The 10,857-nt window shown below is 42.7% G+C and overlaps 1 protein-coding gene across 1 annotated transcript; it reads right to left on the bottom strand.

The window, feature by feature from the left end:
- Window positions 1-793: 793 nt before the first annotated feature.
- On the bottom strand, window positions 794-8,231 carry LOC102524612 (serpin B4). Its single transcript, XM_032470470.1, has 9 exons — window positions 8,200-8,231; window positions 8,038-8,078; window positions 7,403-7,592; window positions 6,788-6,844; window positions 5,448-5,570; window positions 5,018-5,135; window positions 3,714-3,856; window positions 3,088-3,243; window positions 794-1,482 (listed from the first exon to the last, which is right to left on the bottom strand). The coding sequence occupies exons 3-9, from the start codon at window positions 7,568-7,570 to the stop codon at window positions 1,078-1,080; spliced, it is 1,170 nt and encodes a 389-aa protein (XP_032326361.1). The 5' UTR covers window positions 7,571-7,592; window positions 8,038-8,078; window positions 8,200-8,231; the 3' UTR covers window positions 794-1,077.
- Window positions 8,232-10,857: the final 2,626 nt, after the last annotated feature.

The raw sequence follows: 10,857 nt of genomic DNA, 5'->3' as shown, positions 1-10,857 counted from the left end.
TCCACACTACATCTGAGAACCCATTGCCTAGTCCAGTGTGGCACACAACTGGTACAGAATAATTGTTGAATGGCCTACACTGCACTAAACACAATGAGAAAGATAATACGTATTTTGGATGTTTATAATGTCTTGTATTATAGAAATACAAATGGGTTCTTATAGAACAAGTAAGAGGCTTCTTGCTCTTCTGTTTCTTAAAAATGATCAGCCTAAATTAATCCTCACGCCATATAGACACATTTTGGGGTGGTGAATTTCACTCCCCAAATATTTGTCTCATTCCACTCCTGACATTCTAATGGTTTACTAATAATTTCACTGTATCCACACTGTTCTTTCTTCTCATCCATTTACATCATAATAAGTAGATGTGTACTTTAAAGTTGCAGATATGATCTCTTTCTCCTTTTGGAAAACAAACAAAACCTTCAGTGTCTTTTCATTTACTTAAGGATGGAATGCAAAGTTCTTAACGTGGCTACAAAGCGTGCCATATTATGGTCCAGCCTACCTCTGCCACCTCATGTTCTACTCCTATTTCATCTTTTTCTTTTATATGATAGCATGTTTACAAATTGTCGTTCCTGTGTGGGGCAGGCCAGTTGCACTTTGTTGAAAATAAAGAAAGCAAAAAAGAAAAGCAACAAGTAATTTGAATAAGTCATTGTTTTATTGATATTGTATTTCATAAAATCAAAAATTTACACACATAAGGGTCCCACATATCACCTAAATTTAAATAAATGTGGGTATCTAGGTGAACGAATTTGAATAGTAGCTATAATTTTTGAAATAGCAGATATGATGTTTCAAATTTAGGTGAGGAGGGCATTGAAATACACTTTTATCATAGCTTGGACATTTTGTCCAAAGGGAAAATATCATAAAGTAGGCCAACATGTGATTGTAGAAAGAGAGAGACAGACAGACATGCTATTTCAATGGTTAGATTCTTAGTGGTGACCGTGAGGTTGGAAAGGGAAACACATCGAGGAGAACCTGTTGCTTCCAGCAATGAGTGTATCAGAAGGACTCTGTGCATGTGCCCCTAGGGCCGTGCAAGGGTAATCACATTTAAGGGGAAGAGACTCTGCCCAAGAAGAGGATGCTGTTGGTCTTGTTGTGTCTGATGAAGAACAGGAAAGCGTGATCACAATGGAAACGTTCATAATGTAATGCTGCAGTTTCACGAATTACTATGCCTGTGGCCGCTGCGGCCTCCGTGCCCTCCTCATTCACCTCCACAAAGGACTTGTGCAAGGCTTTAGACACCGCCAGCCTGTGTTTCCTGGTCATGCCCGAGAGGTCAGCATCCTGTGAACTGAAGGCATCCACCACCCCCAGGGCTACCAGCATGTCCTTGAGGTCATAGGTCTCTTCCACTTTGAACCGAGGTAAGTGTAAATCCACTTGACTCTTCCACATATTCTGTGAGCTCGTCCACTCTAATAATTTCTCAGCAGTGAGTTTATCTTCAAGCTAAAACGATGGAAAACAATAACATGGAGCCCAGCTTAACACTGGATTGTAACGTGTAGGGAACTTTTATCTTAACAGTAAGTGTAAGTACAGGAGATTCACTTCATTAGATTTAATCTGAGGAGGTAAAAGTAACATAGACTTGAAAATATATTATATAATCAAATAAAAGATCTTACATGTTCATGACTTAGCTATTTTTATCTATATGTGTACACATAATTAGTTATAAATATCTATACATGGTATATAGGTATAAATATATAAATATATACATATATGCAGCAACAGAATGATTAAATAAAATTATTTTGTAAAAGATGAACTGTTCAATTCTCATGCTCTGGATGTGTGACACGCCTCATTTTGAAAGACTTCTTTGTTAATGTCCTTTCCTTCATAAAATTTTACTTGTGCATTCATAGCTTACATCCTACTTTTGTTCTTTTCTCTTGCTTGACCTACTTGTAAACTTTTCCCGTAGAGATATATATTTCTCTAATCAGGTTTAAATTGTTACATGATACTTCATTTAATTCATACTCAGTGTATATATCTTTATTTAATGAACATCTATTTGAATTTACATTTACTGCGTGTCAATCCCTAAGCTAAACTACTGGTAATACAAACGTGTACCATTGTTCCTTGTTTAAAATTTTTCATTATTTTGAGCCACTTCTGTCCAAAAGCGTTTGCCTCATTTAGACTTGTTGCCATAGGCTAAATCCTAGAACTGGGGTTCCCGGGGTCCCGGATAATGGGGACCGCAGAGCTGGAGCAAGAGTACTCTGATGTTTGTTCACACTTATTGCCACAGGACTTGCCCCGAGGACTTCCGGTTGCCAGTGTCACTCCGTACACACTCTGAGTGTGGCAAGCTCACTGCCACGTCAGCGTCAGCAGCAGCTACTCCAGTAACTGCAGACGACCATTAACAGAATGTCCTTTATATGTAAGATATTGGCATTGTATATTGCCATTTTTACATATTAATTTTAACTATTATAACATGAGAATAGGAACATTCTCTAATTATTATTATTATTATTTTTATTATTATTTTTTTTACTGCAAGCAGTGAGGCTCTGAGTGACTTTTGGGCTCCTTGGAACAGAATAATTTAAAATCGAAAAGTGGGGATCAAAATAAATCTAGTTGCCCACAGTCTACAAAACTAAAATTTTATGTGACTTAGTATGCAATATGTCACCTGTGTTATTTCCATTTCCTTGTCTTGTTTGTGAATGAACTTGCAAACATTTCCATCTGTCCCCTACATGTGAGTGTTATTTTCCTGTTTAAATGAGTGGACTGGAATATATTGCAGGTTGTTATGGCTGCAAAACATTAAGGTGTGCGCCTAGGTACATAGTTTTGTGAACTGACATTCCATAGTTTCATCAGAATATTAATGTGACCTGTGATGGACAGAATTTCTATATATTCTTCCTATCATACTGTGATCCATAAGGAATTTTTTTATTTGTTTCTTCTGTGCTGGATCTCTGCCAGCCAGCACCACCAATGTATGAACAGCCTATTTTGTTTGCATTGCTAGGAATCGAAGCAAAAGTAGGAAGACTTGGAGGTGCACGGCTTTACCTTCTGCAGACCATCTACTTCATTGGGCAGCAGCAGCATCATGCTTAGCTCCGCGCCTTTGTACGGTATTTCCAGGATCTTGACTTGCATGTCCTCCAGGGAGGTGAAATTGAAGTCGTTGGTTTCTTTCATCATCTGCACAGATTTGCTTCTATCCTGCAAGAAATTAATGTGGAAACAAGTGCCAAGTGAACACAAGTCAAAAAAAAAAAAAAAAAAAAAAGAGAATATTATTGAGATACCTAACCCATCCTCCTTCTAAGAGATGATTTGGGACATCTGTGAGTTACAGACAAGAGTTTCTATAAGGATCCCCAAGTAATTAAAGAAAAAATAATTACGTAAGGAAAGAGAGCCTTGACAAATTTGATTTTCTATGTGCAGTTGTACATTAATCATTATGTATGTATATTTCACATTTCAGCTAGAGCTGTATTATGTTATGAAAATAAATTATAAAGGGAGGGTATAGCTCAAGTGGTAGAGCCCATGTTTAGCATGCATGAGGTTCTGGATTCAATCCTCAGTACCTCCTCCAAGAATAAATAAATACATCTAATTCCCTCTCTTCATTAAAAAAAAATAGAAAAAAAATTTTTTAAAAAGAATATAAGTATACACAATACCTTGCTCAGCCAAAATTTTTCCTCGACAGTGTTTTCTTCCTTAAATTTCCGGTGCCACTGCCCTTTGAAATAGATGGCGTTCACCAGCACCAGAATGGTGGAGCTGTCAATAGAATCGTTGAGAAATAGATCCTTGATTTTTCCTGCAAAGAAAGAAAATGGAAGGTCTTCCTGAATGCACAAGTTGTTTTTCTTGAAGATGCTTTGAAAGTTACAACTAATCATTAAACATTCACACAAGTCACCATATTAGGGACACCATGCCCAAAAGTTCATAAGGTGCCATTTCCCCGAGTCACCAGCCTGATGAAGGTACCCTCATGGAGACCCCTTCTTGTGACTGGGAAGCTGTTCAGTCTCTGTCTGTGGTGACATCCGTCATCTCACACTGAATGTGGATGAAGTGATTTCAGCTGATCTTTCCAGGATTCAATTTCCTCCCTCTCTCAATGTATCCTTCCTCCTGGTGCCCTCAACACCTGCTTTCCTCTCTTGTTTCATCCGATTTTGTTCTACTCTTCTTTTCTTAATAACTTCTCTCTTCCTTTCTTTGTTTCTTTCTTCCTTTCCTTCCTTTCTTTCCTCTCTTTCTTCCTTTCTTTCCTCTCTTTCTTTTTCTTCCTTCCTTCCTCTCTCTCTCTTTTTCTTTATGCCCTTTTTATCCCCCACATTTGACTCAGAGGAAATAGGCCTGAATGCTCTTCAGGATGAATGACATGGACCCTAACACCATTCCCCAGGGTGTCTTCCTCTTCATTCTCCACTTTGAATTGCTGTAGGTTTGACCTATAATTGGGATGGAGGTAGGACGTGGTTCAGAGGATGGAGACTTTGTCCAGACATCTGCCGTGGTTGGGGAGATGGCTGTGACCATCCCTGCAGGATGTGGGCATGGACAACGGGCCATGCAGCTCTGCGACAGGTGACAAGAAGGACGGTTCAGAGGAGAGCTGCTTGTTTCCCAAGTAACAAAGGATAAGGGAATCCTTTTAATATTGTCTCTAACTTAAAGAAAAAAGTGTGAAATCAAGTGAAGCTTGAGCCGAGACTTGGGATCCACAAAGACATTTCACCCCCAGACTCCAGCTGTGTTTCCAGGAGCTGGTGCTGGGATCCCTCCTGGGTCCCCTTGTTTCTGTCCACATTTACTGGGACCATCCCACCATCTGCACGTCCTCCCCCATCCTCTGCAGTCTCATCTCACCCCTCTCCTGGCACCCCATGCAGTGTCCAGGTTGGGGGGCAGATCACACCCCCTGGGGACTCAAAAGGGATTCTTAGTGAGTGACCCTCTCATAACGTACCATTAGTTTGTCTTTCCACCCAGGAATTAATCATCTTTCGACTTTCTTCTGGAGCATTCGCAAAATCCGCAGATTCCACACTGGCTAGGTACAACTTCTTCACATTATCCATGTATTCCTTTGACATGGGAAGGAAGAAAGGAGGAATTAAGAGTAATTCATGAGTAACTATGTAAGCATCCCCAAATTAAATTTTGCTCAGTCGTGAGCAGAGAGAGGACGTGGGACCATCCCAACCCCACTTCACTGGTGCGTGGTCAGGCTCTGGGACAACCCGCGGGTGGGTTGTGGTGCGGGAGCCCGATGTCCCTGGGGTAAATGCTCTCTGTGGGGGTCAGCCAGGCTCACCTGCCACTCCTCCCCCATTTGGAGACTGGGGGGCAGAGGACAGGATGCAAATGAAAGATGTGGGCAGGCCAGGGAAACTCACCTGAAGGAAGGGAAACTCCTTTCTGCCATAGAGCCTGTTGGCGACGTTCAGCTCATAGGCGTCGGTGGGTTTGTTTAATTCAGTCAGAAGCTTTTGAAAGTGATGATTTTCTGGATTTTCAGCCTTCAAACATCAAAACGAGAGCTCATCAGTTTCTCTCGATATAAATATTAAACCCACCTAAGTTTGTCAGATCTGTGCCTAAATTTTGGCACCCCCTCTGTGATGTTTGTCGTTATTTTTCAATTTTGGTGTATTTTACCTCAAATATCCTTCATAATCCTTACATTCAACCTTCTCGGAAATTCCTGCTGCTCTAACATACTCCAAACATTTCTCCTTTGAACCAGAGATGCAGCACCATTCCACTGCTGGCTGTGCCTTAATTGTCTCACAGTCAGATCTGGCTTCCCAGGTAACCCTAAGAGCTAGAACGAGACTGCATCCCTAATAGTCACCAGTGGTACAGGAGTGTCTAATTTGCATCATTTCCTATGTTGTGACATGAAGGCCCCTTGTACTTCTTGGTGGGATTACCTTCTAAGACCTACAGGTTGTGCTCAATGGCTGTTCACTCACGAGCACCACAGTCTGGGTGAGGAGCCATGTGTGGCGGGTACACTGCTATCGGCTTTCCATCAGCATCTCTTTATTTAGTCCAAGTGACATGAAATCAGGAAAGCTTGGATAATTAAAAAACTTCTCCCTGGAGAACAAATGTGCAGAGCCAAGATTTCAACTCAAGCCTGTCTGAATCCAGAACCTCTACTTGCTCTAAAAGTTATGGAGCATTTGGGCTGCACACCAGAACTCTCATTTAATCATTTTCCAAAGTATACTTGAACATATGGTTGCTCTTAATTTAATTTATGAGCTAAGTAAAATTATGTAATTTTAGTAATGTATTGTGATTACCATCATTATGTTTATTATATAATAACAGTATGTATCACCTAGCAGGCTTTTTGTTGTCCAGGCACTGTTGTCATGTTTTGCATGTGTTTGCATGTACAGCAGCAAATCTTTCATTGGGCTGAGGTCTCTGAGGCCCAGAGTAGTTGTATTTTGCCACGTTCCCCATTTGTGATCAGCAGAGCAGGAATTCGAAGCTACCTTTGGGCTCCAGAACACATGCTGTTAAGCAGAGGCTAATCACCTCTCAGGAAAACAGATGAATTAAATAAGTATCTAATATGAAATGAGAAACAATCCGTCCCATCTACTTTGCTTAAGATTCCCCTGAAAATACACTTTTCTCCGTTTATCTGAAATTCCCAGGGTAACCTGTGACCGTCTCGGATGTGTGACCTCCCTCAAGGCCCAAGTGCCCTGGGACTCACGGGATCCGCTGTGGCTCCTGCTGTTGGGTTCTCTGCGACTTCCTTAAAGTGAAGGGCCTGCAGGAGACAGGAAGTGGGACGAAGAAGCTTTACTCTAAAGACCCACCTTCATCAAAGAAAGACAGAGGAAGAAAGAACCGAAGAAAACAAACAAAACAAAAGCCCAAAGCAAACTAAAGTAAAAATCAATAAAGAAACAAAGACTTAAGAACAAAGTAAAGCAAAGTGTAAGCATTTTGCTCCTTGATGACACAGCAAAGCGGGCTGATCACCAGCCACTTCAAAGAATCCTGATTCATTTTCACTCACTGCAGAGGGAGCACGCTGCCTCCCACGGAGTTTGGTCACTGTGTCACTTCTACCTGAGCTCTTCCCCTCTAGTTGGGAGGCAGTTGTAGGGGTTCATGTGGGTCCCAGAGGAGGGCTGGGCTCAGGGAAGTGAGGGGGGGCACTGGGGGAGACGTGTGTCCCCCACCACCCCGGGCCCACCCAGTCACGCGGCTGCTTGTGGCTCTTTGTGCGAGCCCTGGGGACAGCCAGATCTGGGACCATCTGCACACAAGACAACAGACGGACCAGTGCCAACTGTTCCAGGTAAAGGAAGCTGCCACCTACCTTCTGAAGTTGTGCAGCAGTGTTTCCTCGGGACCCCAAGTAAAGCATGCCAAAGGCTGACATGATGCTGAGCGGGGAATAGAAGATATTCTTCCCTCTTGATCTCTGTCTCATCTGTTCGTACAGATCGACTGCAAAGTGGCTGATTGGTCCACTGAGTGAATCCATGGTGTCTTGACGCTGTCGGGAGCTCCTGGAAAAGCATGTGACATTTTGTAATGACTTTGCTGAAGGGAAGGTTAGTCTATAATTTTCTTAAAAGTCATCATGCCGTGTATATGGGTTGTGGGATTCTGGTAACTAATGTTTATCTTCTTTTTACTTTTCAAGCCTTTTAAAGTGTACTTGTGTACATTTCATCATTAGAGGAGTATGGAAATTAATATTTAAAGACAACTTTTGTGAAAAAACAAATAGACTTTTATCTTTCCATCCTTGCTGACTGTACTAAGACTGGGTAGAAAATGCATTGTAACAGGTACCGAGACAAAGACTGATGTGGTGACATGCATCCATGTCTCACGAGGCACTTCCCTGATTTTTTCTGAAGGATCTGTGGGTGCCAGACATGCTACCCCACGATCCCATGTGCTCCTAATAGATTATTTGATTCTTTTTGGAAATAAAGAAGTTTCCTAAAGAGTAAATCAGATGACAAAGGCGTTTTCCTATTGCCCTGGCAGAGTAAATAAAGTACAATCAGACAAAATGAAACAGACCAATGAGACGATGCACATCATTGTTATCACTTTCAGAAGAGCTCCGTGCAGTGAAGCAGCGCTGCTGGCAGCCCTTACCTGTGATCCTGGAGGAGGCAGAGGTGGGCGGGGAGCCTACGGCGTCTGCGTGGTGAGCGGTGAAATGGGAATATATAGCTCCCTCTTGCACCTCCCACTGCCCAGAGCACTTGCAATTTCAAGTAAATCAACCTTTGGTTTCTTCACCAGGCTAACCACCAGCTTCCTGAGTAACAGTCACCTTCCTGAGGTGAAATCTCCATGAGCAAAGACAAGATTATTTTTTTAATCCTGTATTTCCTTTTCAGCAGCAGAAATTGGGACCTGCAATCATTGGCTCATAAGAAATACATGTAGCTGCCTTTCTATTACCAATGAGAAAACAGTTATCTCCAACGCCTTCCCATGATCCGAGCCACTACCCACAACCAGAAAGAACCCTTAAAATTCTTTCTTCTCTTACACATTGAATGTCTTTATGGTCACTTCAAATGTAAACAATTAAAAAGCTTATATTTTGTATTTTATGCTCTGAAAGGGTTTTTTTCAGAGATCGAGATCCTTCAGAATTATTCTTTATAACCAGAAAATAGCTTGAATTCTCAGCGTAAGAGATAAGGACGAGGTGTCTCAGCCATAGATGGAGAAGAAGCATCATCTGCCTTCCCTTAGCGGCTGGACCTTGGCAGTGGTCCTCCCGGTTGTGCCTCTTGCAGCCAAGCCCAGTGTTCCCTGATTTCTGAGTTCAGAGGGAGGCTCATTTCCCTTGCAGCGTTAACATGTTCTCAGTGAGAAGAACCATGGATGCCATCAGGAGCCAATTTGGTGGCAGTATTCTCATTTTTACACAAAGATGACACAGAAAAATAAATTGTTTGAGCTGCAGGATCACGACATGTCTTGGTCAGTGTGCCCCTGAGCACACCGGCTTCAGATTCTTGGTCTGGACAACAGAGTCTAATGCCTGAGAGAAAAAAGAGGAAAAAGTGTTCTTTGAATGCCATGGTTACGTGCCTTGTCACTGAAGCCTCAGTGTCTTCATGTATCTGGTGTTTCGGTAGCAAAATCATATTGCCTTTTACTGCGTGGGGTAATGTCTTCACCCCTTTCCGTCTTCAACACCTTTTGAGGCTGGTCCCTTTGTTTTCCCCATTTCACAGATGACAGAATGAGGCACAAAGTGGTTGAACTGAAGCCCAGGTTTCTCTGGGTCATGAATTGCACAGGCGAGCTGTCCAGGCAGGTAGCTGGCTCAGAAGTTAGACACACTGTGGGCTTAAAATGACATTTCTCCTCCTGTTTAAATGGAAGCCACCTGTCTCTTCTGCACTCTCCAGAGAGTTAATATCCTCCCACAACATCTGCTGGAGCGGGACTGGGTCAAACACGAAAGCCCCAGAACCCTCCTCTGTGGGCCCCAGAGTCGCTAGGAGGGGAGGCTGGGGCTCAGACACTCCTCTAGGGCTCCAATCAGAGACAACCAGGAGCAGGGAGTTGGGGATGGAGTTGGGATGTGTGTGACTTAGAGAGAGGACCAAATCCTGCCCACCCTCCATTCCCCCAAATGGCTCCATCCAGCTGGATTTGGAAGAAATGAGTAACTCTGAGAGGGACTAGAGGTGGACAGAAGTAAGTGTGTTTTTTCCCCGGAGTAGACTCTACCCTGAGACACGACAGTGGCAGGGGACAGCCTGTATGTCCAAGGCTTATGGCCCAGGATCTCCCCTATCACCAGATGTGGGAGGTTTGGACAGCGGACTGACTTTCCAAGTGGGATATCATGCACATACAGTCAGCTCTCTATATCCACTGTTCCTGCATCCGCAGATTCAACCGATCAGTTGGAAAATACATGTCAAGAAAATTACAGAAAATTCTAAAAAGCAGAACTTGTGTTTGCCCCACTCCAGCCACTATTTTACATTGTATTCATAATTATTGATGTACCTTTCCCATTGTCTGAGGTATTACAGAAATTGAAGGATGATTTAAAGCATAAAGGAGAATGTACATAGGCTTTAGGGCATTTTATACAAGGCCCTTGAGCATTCATGGACTTGGGAATCCTGGGGTGTCCTTGATCCAGTCCCCCATAGGTCCCCAGGGACGTCTGTATTGTAAGGTTCACCACTTAAAAATGTGCAAATCACTGGTGTTTTGTACCTTGATTGGGCTGTGCAACCACCAGCACGATCTGATTCCAGAGCCATTTTATCACTCCCCAAAGAAAGTCCTTCCATAGTTCTCCCTTCTCCCCCAGTCTCTGGAAACCACTAATCTGCTTCCTGTCTCTGTGGGTTTATTTATTGCGGATATTTCCTGTAACTGGAATTGCAGAGTATGTGACCTACTGTATCAGGCTCCTTTCACTTAGCATAATATCCTCAAGGTTCATTCATGTTGGAGTATAAATTGGTGCTTCATTGCTTTAGAGGACTAAATAGTGTTCCTTTGTATGATATACCACTTTTAAAACAAATCCGTTCATGTGTGGATTACTTTGGGTCTTGTGTAGCCTTGTGAGTTAGGCTGACATAAACTCTCATGTAGACATTTCAGTGTGGACCTATGTTTTCACACCTTAGGCATATGCTTAAGAGTGAAATCTCTGGGTCTTTTGGCAAGTCTATGTTTGATTTAGAAGAACTGCCCGAATGCCGTACACAGCCGCTGCCCCACGTTACATTCCCACCAGAATGCGATGAGCGTCCGGAGGCG

Source organism: Camelus ferus, chromosome 30, assembly GCF_009834535.1.
Source record: "Camelus ferus isolate YT-003-E chromosome 30, BCGSAC_Cfer_1.0, whole genome shotgun sequence".
Classification (NCBI taxonomy): Eukaryota; Metazoa; Chordata; class Mammalia; order Artiodactyla; family Camelidae; genus Camelus; species Camelus ferus.
This window is presented reverse-complemented; position numbering and strand designations above follow the sequence as displayed.